This window comes from Danio aesculapii, chromosome 7, assembly GCF_903798145.1.
Source record: "Danio aesculapii chromosome 7, fDanAes4.1, whole genome shotgun sequence".
Lineage (NCBI taxonomy): Eukaryota > Metazoa > Chordata > Actinopteri > Cypriniformes > Danionidae > Danio > Danio aesculapii.
In genome coordinates this window covers 37,284,466-37,304,516 of record NC_079441.1, presented here as the reverse complement: position 1 = coordinate 37,304,516, position 20,051 = coordinate 37,284,466, and the positions used below count along the sequence as shown (strand labels likewise).

Genomic DNA, 20,051 nt, shown 5'->3' with positions numbered 1-20,051 from the left:
AGTAATTAAGTTAAAAGTGTGTGTGATTTATTATTCACAATAAACCCATAATAATTCCCCAGTTTTCTATGGTATGAGGTCTATTTTTCAGTACAGAGTGCAAGAGTAACTGTTTAGTTATTTACAGCAGTATTTCCTGTTCACTGTTTCATAGCAATTACAAAAAAAGTTAAAATCCTGAAGCAAATCAGTCAGCAACAAGATGATTCACATCATGACAAACTTTAATCAAAGACAAAAGTACAGGACGGTGTACAGGATGTGGAGCAGAAATACAATCCTATAAAGCATTACATCGGTGAATTAACATGCTCACTCAATTAAAACATTGTTTAAATATGAATACACACAAAGAATTAAGTTAATTTAGGACTTAATAGGAAATGGAGGAGATATTTTTATGTCTGGCTACATATTTAAATGCAAAAATGCAAGTTCAAGTTTGAAATTGGAGTTTCCATATTTAAGTGTATTTGTTGTGTTAGTATCATCCTCAATCACACGAGTACAAACGCAACTTTATGTGGTTTATTTTCTCCACAAGAGGGCATCAGAGACACAATGATCCAGCATATAGTTTTGGGTTTTCACAGGGAAAAAATGACGGGAATTGTTTTGTTTTTTCTTGTTTGTTTTTGATACAAATGTAAACAGATGTGTTTATTTTAACTTAAGCATAAAAGTCACTCTTGTCCATGTGGACATTTTGAGCCACAATATACAATAAGCTAGACAGGAGGGGAAGATGAGTGTTAAAATGGTGATTTATAGGCCATCTATAGAAAGTATTTTCTATGTTTATTACAAAAGATGTATAATATGCATACAATTATTTGTTGTTTGTTATTCATGCTGCTTAATGGGAGTGGGTAGGGCGAGAGTTTTTGTTGGCTTACTTTTAGGGTTGAATCATGTGTTTTTTCTCTAATTCATCAAAATTATTTACAAAACTACGTTTAAATAAGAAATAATGTGCACTTAGTGCTTTAACTAAAGCATATATAATCGGTTACAACCGCATTATTCACAGACTGTTATTAAAGGCTGATGAGTTACTGTAAAAATAATTGGGATGAACTGTAAAATGAAATTTTCAGAAGCCCAGTGGTTGCTCTTTATTAGGATCTAAGAATAGGGAGCAACATAAGTCCCACATTATTGCAAATCCTTTTATTTTCTATGAGTTGAGCAACTTTAAGGACTGTGCTGCTGGTCCTTTTGTAACTCTGATTGAAAACATTTGTTTAGTATTCACAGAAGACCCTTTAATTCTGGATAGTTCATTTCTCTGTAACATGCCTGTCAACAAATCTTATCATTGCTATACTTTACAACAACCCTGCATATAACAATACAATTATAAGTTAAATAAACTTAAATTTGCCATAATTTACAGACATTCATGATGTGTTAGGTGGTATTCTTTAAAGTAAAAAGATAACCCTGTGACCGGGGAACACACATATGTAAATCCAGCTGGTGGTCTGGTGTTAGTTATAAAAAATAATGATGATAAAAAAATAAAATCTGTCCATATGCAGCAAGCAGTTCCCTTTAAAGATCCCTTATCCACATTTGTCCATTACTGGCTATTACATCAGTGTCTGACCTCAGGTTTGACATCTGTCACTCGGTCTTTTCCGGCGGGACGACCTGCAGCAGCAGCTGAAGATGCATGGTGAACGGCCCTGCAGAAGAGATCAGCTATTTACTTGAAGCTATTTAATTATCAAGCCATTTGTTCACTAAATGTTTATAGAACATTGACTAAAAATAACATTAAGGAAACATTTACTCAGCACAAAACAACATGCAGTTACTATAGATTTGTCAATGGTTAAGATAAACACATTTTGCTCACTCAAACGTATCCAAATGTGTAATGACCAGCTACTTACTCATTAAGCGCCGAGTCCAGTTGAATTTATAGTGGATGAAGGGTACATATAACAGAAGACCACCGACTATGAACATTGTACAGTACAAATACTCCCACTCAGGCTTGTCAATGATGGGAGCAAGAACCAGGTAACAGGACACAACCACCACTAAGGCAGGAATGACTATCGGCACCTGACGAGAGCAAAAGACCGTCATTTTTATACCTAATATAAATACAGTGGGTACAGAAAGTATTTAGACCCACTTAAATTTTTCACACTTCGTTATATTGCAGTTATTTGCTAAAATCATTTAAGTTCATTTTTTCTCTCTTTAACCTACACATAGTAACACATACTGACAGAAAAACACAATTGTTGACATGTTTGTAGATTCATTAAAAAAGAAAAGCTGAACTACATGAATCACATGGTCCTAAGTAATCGGACCCTTTGCTATGACACTCATATATTTAGCTCAGGTGCTGTCCATTTTTCAGATCATCCATGAGATGGTTCGATTATACTGACTGGACTTGATTAGGAAAGCCACACATCTGTCTAAATTGGACCTTGCAGCTCACAATGCATGTCAGAGCAAATGAGAATTATGAGGTCAAAGGAACTGCAAGAAAAGCTCAGAGACAGCATTGTGGCAAGGCAGAGATCTGGCCAAGGTCACACAAAAAAAACAATTCTCCTGCACTTAAGGTTCCCAAGAGCACAGTGGCCTCCATAATCCTTAAATGGAAGATGTTTGGGATGACCAGAACCCTTCCTAGAGCTGGCCATCTGGCCAATCTGAGCTATCGGGGAAGAAGAGCCTTGGTGAGAGAGGGAAAGAAGAACCCAAAGATCACTATGGCTGAGCTCCAGAGATGCAGTTGGGAGATGGGAGAAAGTTGTAGAAAGTCAACCATACCATCACTGCAGTCCTCCACTATTCGAGGCTTTATGGCAGAGTGGCCCAACACATGAAAGTCAGCATGAAGATTCTCTGGTCTGATGAGACCAAGATAGAACTTTTTGGCTTTAATTGTAAGTGGTGTGTGTGGCGAAAACCTGACACTGCTCAACACCTGTTCAATACAGTCCTAAACGTGAAGCATGGTGGTGACAGCATCATGCTGTGGGGGTGTTTTTCTGCTGCAGGGACAAGGACGACTGGTTGCAATTGAGGAAAAGATGAATGCTGCTAGGCGCAGGGATGTCCTGGATGAAAACCTTCTCCAGAGTGCTCAGGATCTCACACTGTTGGTTTACCTTCCAACAAGACAATGACTCTAAGCACACAGTTAAAATAATGGAGTGGCTTTACAATGACTACAATGAATTGTTCTTGAATAGCCCAGCCAGAGCCCTGACTGAAACTCAATTGAGCTTCTCCGGAGAGACCTAAAATGGCTGTCCACAAACGTTTACCATCCAACCTGACAGAACTATGGAGGATCTGCTAAGAGGAAAAGAATCCAAAACTTGTTGCATCATTCCCAAAAAGACTCATGGCTGTATTAGATCAAAAGGGTGCTTCTGCAGAATACTGAGCAGAGGGTCTGAATACTTAGGACCATGTAATATGTCAACAATTCTGTATTTTTCTGTCAATATGTGTTACTGTGTGTACATTAAAGAGGACAAAATGCACTTGATGCAAATGATTTTAGCAAATGGCTGCAATATAACAGAGTGAAAAACAGAGTACTTTCCATGCCCACTGTGTGTATTATATATCAGTTCATATTTGAATAATGTATCAATGCTTTGTTCTTGTTATATTTCGGTTGTGGACATAAAAAAAACTACCTTTCACTTTAACACAACTCTTTTGTATGAAATTAATTTATAACAGGGCTGGTTAAAGGTTAAATTTGTCACATTTGCTGGTAATTTAGCCACGCTCAGGCAATTAAAAAATAACCTTTAAGTAGAGTTTTAGCTAAAACTGTGGACCTTGGTGATTTATAAAGATATATTTGCAAGTCAACATCTACTGGCAGTTTCCGGGTAAAAAAAATTGCAGCCATGCATATGTCATTACGCTACAAGATGCTTGTGCTTCAGGTTTAATAATGTTCAGTTTATTGCTCAGAGTCAGGAGCAAAATGGAAATTAATTGTGCTTTTGATTATGTATTTTGCTGTTGCGTTTTATAAAACACCAACCACCATGAGTTCAACTTTAAACCTTTAAGAAGTTGAAGAAAAATCAGCTACATCTTGAGTGAACTGAAAGTTTCTAAAACTAAACATGCACAAACTAGTTTTGTTACAGAAATATATTAACATTAACTGAAAAAAATACTTTGTGTTAAAATTAATTACAAAGGAATAAACTATAGGGCTGTCGCGGTGGCGCAGTGGGTAGCACAATCGCCTCACTGGACGAAGGTCGCTGGTTCGAGCACAGGCTGGGCCAGTTGGCGTTTCTGTGTGGAGTTTGCATGTTCTCCCTGTGTTCGTGTGGGTTTCCTCTGGGTGCTCCGGTTTCCCCTACAGTCCAAAGACATGTGCTAAAGGTGAATTGAATAAGCTAAATTGGCCGTAGTGTATGTGTGTGAATGAGTGTATATGGCTGTTTCCCAGTTCTGTGTTGCGGCTGGAAGGGCATCCGCTGCATAAAACATATGCTGGATAAGTTGGCGGTTCATTCCGCTGTGGTGACCACTGATTAATAATGGGACTAAGCCGAAAAGAAAATGAATGAATGAATGAATGAATAAACTATACATGCATTTAAAGAATCCAAAAAGTAAATAAAAATGACAAAACAATACTGAAGCTTCAACTAAAAACAAAATTAAATTCATTTACATAAATAAATTCAAATGATCTGAGTGATAATAAAATAACACTGATTGTAGGAATAAATCACGTCACTTCTCATTTCCCCTCTCAGCTTCTCTTCTTGCTAGCTTTTGCACTGCTGGAAGTATTGTTGTGTCTACTACGAATAGCTTTTGATGCTCATAATTTGTTTAAGTTGTTTAAGGTTGACCTTAATGTAAAATGATGATGTCACAGTAAATAATGTGTTCTAACCTTGACAGGCCTCTTGAGGTCCTTTCTAGTGAATCGCATAACGATGAGCGCCAGACACGTGAGCCCGTAGAAAAGCCACGTAGCAAAACTGAAGTAATTGATGAGGGTGTTTATGTCTGTTGGCATTATGTAGATGATTGACACGACGCCCTGAAAATCACACACAAGAACAAATACTGCATCTCAAAACGAACATATCGTTACTGACTGTGCTTTAAAGAAGAACTGTTTACATTTACCATCACATTTGATCTAATATGCAAAATATACTGATAAGATTTGAGGTCCTACATTAAACATTAGAGCTGGAGAAGGTGTGTAACGTTTCACACTGATGTAAGACATGATCTTAACCATGTGACCCTCACGGCCCGCCACGTATGTCAACCTAACAGACAACAACAGCAGATAGTAAGCAAAGGCTCAGAAGACATTTTTGGTATAATCTATAAAGCTGAAGTTCCTGACCTGCCGGCGGTGAAACAGCTCCCATTAGCTGCACCAAAAGTGGAACAGACCACAAACACCGGCACGATCCATGATAGTGGGTACAGCACTCTGTCACCAAACGTCTGCAAGAAAAAGCCCAGAGAGTAAAATACAGCTCAAGAATCAATTCACATTAAAATCATATTTTCTTTTAATGAATGATGACAGGACGAGTTTTAGTACTGATTCCTGTTTGAATAATTCATGACGTTTCCAATTGTGAATGCTTAGGGTAAGGTCTTTTTTAATACATCTTTTATATAATTGTTTAGCTTAGTATGTATCTGTACATTGACTATATAAAATTGCCTGATATTTCCAGATTTTATAACACACTCTCACCACAGCAACAGCTGAAGACTGTAGAAGTTCAGTCGAGGTCATGACACTGAAATATGCAATGTTGACCATTATATAGCACACAGTCACCAGAGGAATCCCAATAATAATGGCCAGGGGAAGGTTTCTGTTCAAAAATGAGACACTTTCAACAAGACCTTCATGGCTAACTCTGAAAAACTGTATGACAGACTAGATTTATTGTTGGAAACATTGACATGCATACAGTGCTCAGCATAATTGAGTACAGCCCATTTTGAAAATGAATATTTTTATCCATTTCTCAGTGATATATATAGGCAATGTATTTAAACAAAACAGATTTATTAAACAGATATATTTATTAAAATAATATTTTAGTCATCAAACAGATTTAGAAATTAAAAGATAATACAATTAAATCAAGCAAAATATTGCAAAAACAAATGACATTCTACAAAATTTCAACATTTTTGCTTCTTTTGATTTTTCCTCTTTTTTAAATTTGTATTTAATATTTTTCTCTAACATATAAATTTGGGTGTACTAGTTTTTGGACCGTTATCATAAGTTATTTTGTTAGATAAGCTCCAGATCTGGCTTCAGTACTGACTAAACTAATGTATATGCACAAATATAATATTGTATAGCTTCCTATTAAAAATATGAATTTAAAAGAGAGATTTGTGAGGGGTGTACTTATATATGCTGATCACTGTATATGATTATGCAACTGATTAAACCTTTAATGTGTTCTTTTTACTCTTACTTGTATGGATTTTTCAGTTCTTCTGTAATGAAGTTAAGCTGATTCCTGTGGAAAAAAGGAAAGAGAATTTCTACTGAATATTAACTGGAGTTCTTCAATCCATCTCAGATACTTTCATAAGGTTAATGTATAAATATAATGCAATGCTAACTGTCAGCTTAATGATGACAACGCAATAATAATGATAAATTGACCTGCAACAATATTTATTATGTATTTTCCCAAATTTTCAGTAGATGTCAATACATCTATTGAACACATCTATTGGCGTGCTGCATGGTCAATGTGCAAAATACTTACTTTTGATGCTGTGTCATTTAATATTGAATGTACGGTTGAAGTCAAAATTATTAGCCCCCCTTTGAATTTCTTTTCCATTTTTCTTTAACAGAGCAAGGAAATGTTCACAGTATGTTTGATTTTTTTTTTTCTGGAGAAAGTCTTATTTGTTTTATTTTGGCTAGAATAAAAGCAGTTTTTAATTTTTAAAAAAACATTTTAAGGTCAAAATTATTAGCCCCTTTAAGCAAATTTATTTTTGTTAGTCTACAGAACAAACCATTGTTATACAATAACTTGCCTAATTACCCTAATCTGCCTAGTTAACCTAATTAACCTAGTTAAGCCTTTGAATGTCACTTTAAGCTGTATAGAAGTGTCTTGACAAATATCTAGTCAAATATTATTTACTGTCATCATGGAAAAGATAAAATAAACCAGTTACTAGAAATGAGTTATTAAAACTATTATGTTTAGAAATGTGTTGAAGAAATCTCTCCGTTAAACAGAAATTGGGGGAAAAATAAACAGGGGGCGAATAATTCAGACTTCAAATGTATATAGTTGCTAATATTAGGAGTTATGGTTAAGAATAGATCAGTAGGTAACACTTTATTTTGATGGTCTATTTGAGTATTAGTAGACTGTCTGCTTAATATCTGTTGATTCTGCTCCTCCAACAGACATTTAACTGACTATACGAAACTTAGCAAGTACATGTCAATTTACACTAACCATAACCCCAACCTAACAGTCTAATTATAATCTATTTAGTTGGCATGTAGATGCAATGTAACTGAAATGTAACAAACTGACCATCAAAATAAAGTGTGACCGATCAGCATGCTGGTGTAACTGCATTGCGTTATTAATATGCTCCTGCAGTGCGCTCACACATAAACTCAGTACGATGGCTGCTTGTGTTTCAACATTGTCTTGATACGTCCTGATGGGCGTTTCTCTTCCAACATGCGCTGTGCCCAGAAGACCAATCACATTAGTCATAACAATGCATATTATAAGACAATGATAGTGCTTTTTGAGCTTGCATGCATATCAGCCGGACCTCCAAAACCAAATTATAACTTTTTATAATCCATAATAGGGGCACTTTAAGATTCAGAAAGGATTTAGTTCCTTTTTCCGAAATGATTCAGGTCTGAGAGCACACTAGAATGTATATTAAAGACCTCCACTGCTGCATCAGCCTCATATGCCACATGTGCAACATTATATGAGGCCATCAATCATTTACCATCCATCATAAGCCCAGAGACCGTTGTAAAACGCAAGGCCAATTGCTCCAAATGATGTTGTTGCCCCTGCAAATGGGTCTCTGAGATTCTGTGTATTGCCTGAAAAACCATTAAAAGACATGTTTTATTGATCTTTGAACATTTGCAGATAAGGCAGATAAGGTCACTTTATCTCAACACACATATGCAGTAATTGCTTGCCATACAATGAGTCACAGCGTAATCAAAACTAATTTCTTTATCTGTTTTCACAATGCATTTGATTGCGATTCATATGACTGAATAATTCGCATGTCTGGATTCAGTAAAGAGTAATAAGATATAAAAGAGTAAACATTACCTTGAGCCAACATAACAATGCCTGAAACCACAATGACGATGATTATCAAGAGTTTGGCTGCTGTGAAAAAGTTCTGCACTCGATAGGCCAGCTTCACGCTCAGACAGTTGACAAGAGTAATTATTACTGATGAGAGAACAGAGAGCATGTGAGACAACCGATGAGGTTTATTTGGAAACTATCAAATTTAAATCTCAATTTTAGATGCTTCCCTTTAGCCAAGCTTTCATTTAATGAAGCTCATGACTCCGTTACAGACATATTAAATGAAAGTTAGTACTGCTTGAAACATCAGCTACTCTGATTTTTCTTCATTAGATTTCTGTTTCTGTCTCAGAATACCCATCCTGTGGTAAGCAGAGGATTAATTTGACATACTAATCTCTGATAAGCGCAGTACTCATAGAGGATTAGTTCAACCAAAAAATGTAATTCTGTTATTAATTACTCACCCTCATCTTCATTCATCTACTGAACACAAATTAAAATATTTTAGATGATTAATAATAATACTTTACATTTATATAGCGCTTTTCTGGACACTCAAATCACTTTACACATTTTTGGGGAATCTCCTCATCCACTGCCAGGGTGCAGCATCCACCTGGATGACACAATGGCAGCCACATTGCGCCAGACTCACACCACACACCAGCTGATTGGTGGAGAGGAGAAGAATTATGATATGGGGATGGAGAGAAGGCCATGATTGACAGGGGCCAGTGGACACATTTGGCCAGGGGTAAAACCTCATTCTGGGACATTCTGGGATTTTTAACAATCACAGAGGGTCAGGACCTTGGTTTAACATCTCATCTGAAAGACGGCGTTCACTGAGCAGTATAGTGTCCCCTTCACTATACTGGGGAGTTAGGTCCCACGCAGACTGCAGGTTGAGCACCCCCGGCTGGTCTCACTAACACCACTTCCGGCAGCAACCTAGCTTTCCCATGTGGTCTCCCATCCAGGTACTGACCAGGCGCAGCCCTAATTAGCTTTAGCGGGATCTAAATGAGAACCAAATGAGAGTTGCAGAGAGCTAGCTGCCGGCTAGATGAAATCTTAGAGTTCCCTCTTTCTCTGTAGACAGTAAATGGTCCCAGAAAATGAACCAAGAGATTTGTCTGTCAAAGCAGTCAATGTGACTTGAGTGGTTCAACTGTAACCATATAAAAACTCCAAAAACACTTTTGTGGGGAAAAAAATGGGTAAATACAACTTTGTTAACCTATTTTCTGTCCTCCATCAGGTAAAGGTGCATGTCACTACATAGAGGACGAGGTATTGCCATGTATTGCCCCGATCTGATGTAAAAGACATAGTCAAACAGAGATGAGGATTTTGTTTTTGGTGCACAAGAGCTCTTGGAGCTTCTTCTGATTACAGTTGGCTTGTTTTGACCATTTGTGTTTCTTTGAGACTTTCTTTCCAGACTTTGAACACATTTGGACTGTTTCTGTCCAAAGAAAGAATGAGAAGGAGAAAGCTTTCAGAGTTCATCTTAAATATTTTAATTCTGAAAATGAACGAAAGTTCAGGATTGCATAAGAATGAGTAATTATTGACAGAAATTTTATTATTGTGTGAAATAATCCTTTAATTTAAAATATATAAGCCTTAAATAATCCTTTCTGTAAAACTGCTTTAATATTATATTATATTATATCATATCATATCATATCATATCATATCATATCATATTATATTATATTATATTATATTATATTATATTATATCATATCATATCATATCATATTATATCATATCATATATCATATTATATTATATTATATTATATTATATCATATCATATCATATCATATCATATCATATCATATCATATCATATCATATCATATCATATCATATTATATTATATTATATTATATTATATTATATTATATCATATCATATCATATCATATTATATTATATTATATTATATTATATTATATCATATCATATCATATCATATTATATCATATCATATTATATTATATTATATTATATTATATTATATTATATTATATTATATCATATTATATCATATCATATTATATCATATTATATCATATCATATATCATATTATATTATATTATATTATATTATATTATATTATATTATATCATATCATATCATATCATATCATATCATATTATATTATATTATATTATATCATATCATATCATATTATATTATATCATATCATATATCATATTATATTATATTATATTATATTATATTATATCATATCATATATTATATTATATTATATTATATTATATTATATTATATTATATTATATTATATCATATCATATCATATCATATCATATCATATCATATCATATCATATCATATTATATTATATTATATTATATTATATCATATCATATCATATCATATTATATTATATCATATCATATATCATATTATATTATATTATATTATATTATATTATATTATATTATATTATATACAAAACTGAATTGATTTGAACTGAGATTTTTTTTTTACATATAAACAGGATCTAGACTTCTACTTACAGATGCAAGCTGCAGCCAGGCACTTGGTGACCACTTGAGGAGGAGTGCATCCTGGGTAAAATGGGGTGGAAGCGTATTCGGCACAGCTCAGGGCAATGATGGCAAAGGATGAAGGTTTTAATACAATGATGGTGGTCCAGGAGTACAGGTATGCCAGCACTGGCCCAAATGCCTCCATCAAGTATGGATATTCTCCACCAGACTTGATGATCATCGTGCCTAGTTCAGCATAGCAGAGGGCCCCTGCATGCGCGCACACACACACACACACACACACACACATGCAAACCTCTTAGTTTCTCAGCGCTCAAGCTGAGGTCAGTGAGTCCATTAGCAAAAGGTCTTCTGCAGACAGAGTCAGTATTAACATAAAGAGGATTTCTGTGTCTTAGGAATTTTTCTGAACAGTATGTGACTTAAAAAGACTGACTGAGTGAATTTAACTATAATCTCAGCCAAAAGATTTAGAAACTTGTAACATTTTATGCTGTAAAAGAACAGCTGCAGTGAATGGAGCAAAATACACTTACTAGCCCAAAAACAATATTTGGTTGGACCACTATTAGCTTTTTTTTTAATTATAGGGTGTACTAATAACCATGGAAACATATGCAATGTCTTTAGGTTCATTTCTATCCCGAACTGCATTCATTTTTGTCCAAGATCTTATATTGACAAATTACAGTGCGAGAGAACCTTCATCTATCTGACTCCTCCTTATAAAGTCTTCTCCAGCACATCTCAAAGATGTTCACAGGAGTTCAAGTCAATTGATCAGTATAAAAATGAAGCCTTCTTTCATAGTTTGAGCTCAATAAATCTTCACAATGTCATCCTGCTACTTTAAAACAAACAAGAATAGGGGTAGGCAGACTGTGTAATAGTAACACATATAAAAAAGGCTCAATAATGTTTTGTTTACACCTGGAATAAAAATTTTAGTAGATGAGATCAAAATAGACAAGGGAAATAATAATACTGTTTAACCATGTATGTATGCTTTTTCTAAATCTTTTGATATAATATTGGAACTCACATATAAATGCAAAAGACAACTGAAAACAATACAGACAGCACCAGCTTTGATAGCCACATAACTACAATGCCAAATGCTGTGAGACTGTGCTACAATCCATTTTTTTTTATTAAAATAAACAAAAATACAATTTCGATGCAACATATGAATGAGGTCAGTAGACAGAACATAATCAGTCTTTTGTGGATTGCTTGAATGCGTTGAGCGTTTACACTATGGCGTGACCAATTTGGTTGAAAGTGGAGCAAAGGTTTTAGCCTTAACGGTAACACTTTATTTTGATGGTCCATTTGAGTATTAGTAGACTGTCTGCTTAATATCTGTTGATTCTGCTCCTTCAACAGACAATTAACTAACCCCAACCTAACAGTCTACTTATAATCTAATGAGAATTAGTTGGCATGTAGAAGCAATGTAACTTGAATTAAAAAAAAAAAAAACGGACCATCAAAATAAAGTGTGCCCACCTTAACTTTATCCCATCCTAATAGCTGCAAAATCAATTTGCAACATGACATAAATGGGACAATCACACTGTGGTCTAGCTTTAATATAATTACATAGTAGTTAAAGACACTAAATAAAAAAATGGGACCAATATAAATAAACACTGACCTATTTTCCCTCAGCATTCAGAAACAGTGAATCTAATTATGTCACTTAAGAGTGATTATTACAGCCAAAGCAAATATGACATGATTATGCTTAATCTCAGGTATTTGTCTGTTATGTTATAAGGCTTTATCAGGCTCGTGAAGGTTTTCAGATAAAGTGTGTGTTTGGTGGATACTGACCTAGCGTGGCCAGCACTCCACAAGCTGCCCACACACACAGACATGGACCCACGGCGCCTGTTCCCTCCAGCACCGCTTTGGGGGAAATGAAGATGCCCGAGCCGATCATTGTACCCACTATCAGACAGATGCCGCTCAACAGACCCACCTGAAAGAGTCAGTCAAAAGGTCAGTGACTGCTTGCATGATTGTGTAACTTGAGAGCATGATATTAAAATGTGGGACGCATGATCAATCCATAAAACATGGGCTATCAGCTGCTTTGACACATTTGGCACTCTATCACTATCTGTTAGATATAAAGATTGGTTGTTCTTTTTTTCATATTTAGCCTACCACTGACATTACATTTTCATTTAATTTATATTCCCTTATCATATCATTATGTACACTCACCAGCCATTTTATAAGGTACACCTTACTAGTAACGGGTTGGACCCCCTTTTGCCTTCAGAACTGCCTTGATCCTTCATGGCATAGATTCAACAAGGTACTGGAAATATTCCTCAGAGACTTTGGTCCATATTGACATGATAGCATCACACAGTTGCTGCAGATTTGTCGGCTGCACATCCATGATGTGAATCTCTCATTCACACCACATCCCAAAGGTGCTCTATTAGATTGAGGTCTGGTGACTGTGGAGGCCATTTGAGTACAGTGAACTCATTGTCATGTTCAAGAAACCAGTCTGAGATGATTCGCGCTTTATGACATGGCGCGTTATCCTGCTGAAAGTAGCCATCAGAAGATGGGTACACTGTGGTCATAAAGGCATGGACATGGTCAGCAACAATACTCAGGTAGGCGGTGGTGTTGACACAATGCTCAGTTGGTACTAATGGGCCCAAAGTGTGCCAAGATAATGTTCCCCACACCATTACACCACAACCATCAGCCTGAACCATTGATACTAGGCAGGATGGATTCATGCTTTTCATGTTTTTGACGCCAAATTCTGACCCGACCATCCGAATGTTGCAGCAGAAATCGAGACTCATCAGACCAGGCAACATTTTACTAATCTTCTATTGTCCAATTTTGGTGAGCCTGTGTGATTTGTAGCCTCAGTTGGTCTTCTGCTGCTGTAGCCCATCTGCCACAAGGTTAGACGTGTTGTGCGTTCAGAGATACTCTTCTGCATACCTCAGTTGTAATGAGTGGCTATTTGAGTTACTGTTGCCTTTCTATCAGCTCGAACCTGTCTGGCCATTCTCCTCTGACCTCTGGCATCAACAAGGCATTTGCACCCACAGAACTGCCGCTCACTGGATATTTTCTCTCTTTCGGATCACTCTCTGTAAACCCTAGAATTGGTTATGTGTGAATATCCCAGTAGATCAGCAGTTTCTGAAATACTCAGACCAGCCCGTCTGGCACCAACAACCTGCCATGTTCAAAGTCCCTTAAATAACTTTTCTTCCTCATTCTGATGCTCGCTTTGAACTGCAGCAGATCGTCTTGACCATGTCTACATGCCGCATTGAGTTGCTGCCATGTAATTGGCTGATTAGAAATTTGCATTGACAAGCATTGTCAGTTGGACAGGTACCTACATGTACCTAATAAAGTGGCCAATGAGTGTACATTAAGTGTAAAGTTACATTTTGTAACAGGTTGTAATGTAAATGTAGTTTTCAATCCACAAAACCTAAAACTTTTTATGATGACATTCTGCCAACTACAGGCACTGGATTTATGTATTTATTACAGTGTAATTACTACTGCTGTCTTATCTAAGTTCACTTATGGCATATAAAACAAATAATTAGAATGTTTTCATTTGTTGGATCATGTCGCCTTTGCTTTTGCTCCAGTAATTTTATGTGGACATGTGTTGAGAATTAGCAAGTTTGCTAAAACACCTAAACAAATGCATTTGGTTGTCCAGTGTAATTGTGATGTCCATGTCAAATAAATAAATAAAAATTATTAGAACTGCTATCTAAACAGTCATAATTCATCTTATGAAAAATATCATAGCTGTGCATCCCTGATTACATCTAAAATCTCTAAATTTACACATATTAAAGGATTCTTTTACTTATTACTCACCCCATTGAATAAAAAATATATAAAAATACAATCAAAAGGTCATTTTACACTAATTCTGAGATGCAAGCAAACAAAATCCTTTAAAATATCACCCTCTATGTCATTCTGAATTCACATGTCCATATAATAGTTAAACTTGTCTAATGGGAGTCACAAAAGACTCTGGCAGACGGGTCAGGAAGGGAAAGGATTACATGCAGTGATGGCGACAGGCACTGCCAGGTTGACCCACCGTTAAAGCTTTCAAACACTCATTAACATCAGTGGAAATCATTGATCGTGAAACATTCTTTACATTCTTGTGATGTGTAATGAGCGAGATTCTCTTTCTTATACTCACATCCTGTTGCAGAACTGCTGCTTTAGGCTGATCTGGGTTTTTGGCCTCCACGGCCCCCGAGACGGTCCCATTGTATGTTTTTGTCTTTTTCAGATCCTCCTCCATTATTCACAAGATCAACAGCCTAGCTTTAATTTTGAGCTGTCGGCCTGAATAAATACAGATAAGACCCGAGTATAACTTAATCAATAAATAATAAAAAAAGACACTAAGCCTGAACAGAAATCTAACAAGGGTTGCCTGATATAAAATATTCTTAGCAATCACAGTGTAATTCATCACGTCAGGTTACTTCAAGCTACAATAAAGGCCAAGTTAAAGGTTAAAGACGTTATAAATGTTACTAAAGTAACTCTCTGACACATCTGTTTATTCACACACAATAACATCTGCTTAACTTGCACTTCAATCTAGATTAATTCTCCTAGCAACAACAGTGCAGTAATCAAAGGCTCAGTTTATACCATCATCAAGATGTGCTAACTAGAAAAATCTGAAGACAAGCAAGTAAAACACAACATAAATAATATTTCTGATGTGTTTTCAGTTTAACAATGGTTTCATTTTTTGTAAAGATATGTGTTGTGCTAATAAACTCATCATAAGACTTCCACAATCCTGAAGTGTTTGTAAAAAGGTTTGTTTTTTCTACACAGGTAAGAAATTATTGCATCTATCTCCTCTACAGTTTAAAGACTAAGGCTGATGCCCACAAGCAGCTACTGAAAATAAATAGCATCAGTAAATTAAATGGGATTTGTATATTGATTTGGAGGCAGATACGTTTGTGCTGCCATTATCTGAACAGTCCATTATGTAGCCCTATAAATACTCTCACTTAACACAAAGATTAACTATATAAACAAACACACATTACATAAACTGATTATTCTGTTTCCAAACACATCATATCACGTACTCACAGAAATTATGATTCACTGCACACAATTAGTATCACATGATCTACTAACATTTCAAATCAATAAATAATGCAACACATTTTTCTCTCTTAGACCAACTTTAACAGACAAACTACAGGTTAACACAAGCTTACTTTAAGTGCCACCAATTCCACCGTCACAAGAGAATCATGTTTAACTCGAGGCGAAAGACAAACCTGCAGTGCAATCAGCTTTTCCAGCAGATGAGTTTTGATCCATTTCCAAAATTCATGTGTTTAATAAGGCAACAAGTGTGGGCGGGACCTTCAAAGTTCAGTCATTCTTCAGACTGAGCGTGATTGAAGAAAACATGTGACACAGAGGAGGAGAGGCAGCAGGATTGGCTGGAGGTGAGCAGGCTCTGACCAACACAATACTCCTTTCAAAGGGACACTTGATATGGTTTGGGGGGTGACAGAGAGAAGCCAAGGATTGACCAGAAACACAGAAGCATCTCAGATTAAAAGCACTTCCTCAGTACAAGCCACTGATCAAATACACACTGGCCTGTGGAGCAGAGCAAGCTCCACGATGTCCAGGATAAATGCCATATGCTGTGCTTTATCATCACTGCACATAGTCACAAACTTCTCTGAACGATGTACTTGCCTTCTTTTTATTGACTGGCAATAGAATTCTAAAATATCAGGCATTAAACACTGTAGCATGCTGTTGTGTATTACTCTAATACATAAAATACTTTAAATGAACGTTAAGAATTTAAGATAAAAATAAAAGAGCAATTCCTTGCACCACCTAAAAATACTTTTTCATCTTACATTTTCTTGCAGTTTACAACATTTATGAATCTAGTTACAAATGTTCACTCTATACAAACTATTTGACCTGATAAGCCATGACAACATATGCTTTAATGAGATTTATTGTAATAAAAACATTATTTCAACATTTTTTAAAGTTATATGTGAGCGTAGAGCAGGGATGGGCAAACTCGATCCTGGAGGGCCGGTGTCCCTGCAGAGTTTTGCTCCAACACTAATCAAACACACCTGAACACCCTAATTAGTGTTTTTAAGATCACTAGAAAGCTACAAGCAGGTGTGTTTGATTAGGGTTGGAGCAAAACTATGCAGGGACACCGGCCCTCCAGGATCGAGTTTGCCCATCCCTGGCGTAGAGGTACACAAGATTCAACTTGAAGCTTTAAGTATACTTTATGTAAAGAAATTAGAAAAGATCATCATAAGACGTTAATATTAGGTTGGATATAGGTTGTGATGTCAGATGACCAAAATTCACTGTCTAGCCAGCATCTAACGACGTTATTTTGACATCCAATAATGACGTCAAATGACGTTGAAATTTGGTTGATTTTAGGTTGTGTGGGAAAGTTACCAAAATCCAACATCGAGCCAACATATTAAACCAACGTCATATTGACGTCAAATACTGACATTTATTCGTCCGGTATGACAACCAAAATCCAATGTCTGATAGACATCACAGTGGTAACATCCACACAACGTCAAGCTGTAACATCATTAGATTTTGATATTCTGTTAATTTTAGGTTGTATTGGAAAGTGACCAAAATTCAACATCTACTAGATGTCATAGTGGTAACGTCCAAATAACATCAAGCTCTAACAACATTAGACATTGATATTTGGTTGATTTTAGGTTGCGTTGGAAAGTGACCAAAATCCAACATCTGTCCAACTTGGAAACTAGGTTCTGATGTCAATCCAATTACCCAATTTTTATTTCCACCCAAAATGCAACATCCCCCCATCATTGGGATACAGCGTCAATCTCACGGCATGTGATGTCCTTTGCCTGAAATTTACTTTGATTTGACATAATCAACTTAAACAAAACTTATACTGTTTATAATACTCTCATCGCAATCTATTAAACTCTGAATTGTGTAAAAAATATTAATGTATGTAGAAATCAACACTACTGTAGATAAATAGGTAACACTTTACAATAACAGTACATGAATAATGAATAATGTTAATATGTTAACTAAATATTGCTTTATTATGAACTAATGAGTTAAGGCATGTGCTAATCAAGAAGTAACTTTAACTACAACTTGAACGTGAGAATAATGGCTACCTTAATTACTTATTAGTACATGCTTGTTTTTTAATAATGTATTATTAACCACATTCGTTTATGCTTAATTTAACCATCATGAAATCATGAGATGTTACTGTATAATTATATCATGACTTTCCTTGGAGGGGCACATCATCATTAACCCATTCTTAACAACTCATACACACCTTATGCATGTCCGTGTAGTGCGTTTACACTGAATAACAATGGAAAAGTGTTCAGTCAACATCAACATGAACAGTTTAAACACAGGAGTGCATGAAGGATGAGTTAAGGGGGATGTGCCCCTCCATGTAAAGTCATGACATAATTATACATCAACAGCTCATGAGTTCATGTTGGTTACATTTAGCTAAACTTAAATGTTAATTAATACAATAATAACAACATGTACTAACAAGTAATTAAGGTATTCACACATGACCATGAACTTAACAGTATGTATGAAGTTTTCCTAAGAACATCAGTGTCAACTTGTTTTATTATAAAGTGCAACGAGCAGTGTTTACACAACTCCTAATCACAACATAATGTAGCTTGTAAATTACACAAACTTTAAACACCAAAACAGGTTAATGCAATAAACACTGACAAGATGAGTGAGTTATAATTTTCTCAGATACATTTTCTTATATGAATATTAACAGACTGCATTAAACTCAGAAAGAGTGAACTTAAGAAACAAACAAACAAACAAACAAACAAACAAACAAACAAACAAACAAAGAGACAAGTGATGTTCAACAATGTTGTTTTTTCATTTTCTAATCTTTAAAATATTTCAAATATGAATTAGTCTTGAAATAATTCTGTGTTAACAGTTCTAACAGATATTAAGCAAAGTGAGAAGGATGTCACGATAGCACAGACGCACATCAGTATTGATCTGTCAACGTTATACTTCCTTTCATGTTCAGTTTTATTTTTATCAAGAAACCTTTAAAGGCATGCAATCCACTGACAGGCGTCCTTAGAGAGAGAGACAAAGTGAAGACATCAAGACAATTCCTTACCTGTGGGCTCTACTTCTTATCCCCAACTCAGATTTGAATCTCTAAGTGATAACAGCAGAGATTGCTCACATTTAACAATTAACCCGACACTGTAACAGATGACTAACTGTGCACATCCCTCCTTCACGTGAAGCTCTGAAACACAGAAAAACAAACACATCCCACAGGGAAGTTTATGCTTATGTAACACATTCGCTTTCTGAATCACTTGAAAACGAATTGCTCAAAATCACTTGAAAATTAATTACTCTAAACGATTTTATTATTTATGTTCATTTGAGCAATATGAGCTATACATTAAAATCTTTAGTTTTAAAGTTCTGTAAATGTTTATGTGACCCATGGTCATGTTTTATTGCTTTATTTTTATTTCAGAGATGTGGTTTGATAACCCCTCAGTTAAGGTTGCCAGTAAGATCCGACTATAATCACTATAAAAGCTTGGCTCAGAGCAAAAACGAGTCAGAATAAATGGCAGTGTGCAGATTTCACTTGATAGAAAACAAAAACAAACCCAATCTATTATAGCTGTCATTAAAAATGAAACAAAAGCATTATATGAAAGATAAGTGCATTTTATATTTATTACAGGACAGAATTATCAGTGTAAGATATGGTTTTGATGGACGGATGAATCATAAATGTACTGTTTAAAAAAATGAATCTGCATTGATACATGTGAATTACTTATAATACTAGTTTACTTTGGTAAGTGTACTAATTGGTTTTTTATATTTGCTTAATGAAAGGCTGCCACTGGCTGTATAGTCTCCAATCACAAGAGCACAACAATAGTGTGATTGAGCACTTGAAAATGACTCTGCTGACCTTACACTGAGATGTTAACCTAGATAAGGAGCAAACTATAACTCTAG

General features: G+C 35.4%; 1 protein-coding gene across 3 annotated transcripts; it reads right to left on the bottom strand.

Moving 5' to 3' along the window:
• Positions 1–206: 206 nt before the first annotated feature.
• slc7a9 (solute carrier family 7 member 9) lies at positions 207–19,252 on the bottom strand. Of its 3 annotated transcripts, none has more exons than XM_056461825.1 (13): positions 19,177–19,252; positions 15,139–15,287; positions 12,744–12,891; positions 10,914–11,156; positions 8,370–8,495; positions 8,029–8,128; positions 6,495–6,539; positions 5,750–5,873; positions 5,387–5,490; positions 5,210–5,306; positions 4,919–5,068; positions 1,899–2,073; positions 207–1,688 (listed from the first exon to the last, which is right to left on the bottom strand). In XM_056461825.1, exons 2-13 carry the CDS (start codon positions 15,241–15,243, stop codon positions 1,627–1,629), a joined length of 1,479 nt encoding a protein of 492 aa, XP_056317800.1. In that variant the 5' UTR covers positions 15,244–15,287; positions 19,177–19,252; the 3' UTR covers positions 207–1,626. The 3 variants fall into 3 exon arrangements, with proteins under 3 accessions (XP_056317800.1, XP_056317801.1, XP_056317799.1); XM_056461826.1 differs by lacking the exon at positions 19,177–19,252 and adding an exon at positions 16,256–16,323; XM_056461824.1 differs by lacking the exon at positions 19,177–19,252 and adding an exon at positions 16,193–16,295.
• Between the last annotated feature and the right edge of the window lie 799 nt (positions 19,253–20,051).

What these genes read in the sequence shown, in the direction of transcription:
- slc7a9 (XM_056461825.1), bottom strand. Translation starts at nt 15,243, where the DNA reads ATGGAGGAGGATCTGAAAAAGACAAAAACATACAATGGGACCGTCTCG. An exon ending in CAGCAGTTCTGCAACAGGAT is followed by an intron (nt 12,892 to 15,138) that starts GTGAGTATAAGA and finishes TGACTCTTTCAG; the next exon opens with GTGGGTCTGTTGAGCGGCAT. An exon ending in AGTCTTCAGCTGTTGCTGTG is followed by an intron (nt 5,491 to 5,749) that starts GTGAGAGTGTGT and finishes TTTTTCTTGCAG; the next exon opens with ACGTTTGGTGACAGAGTGCT.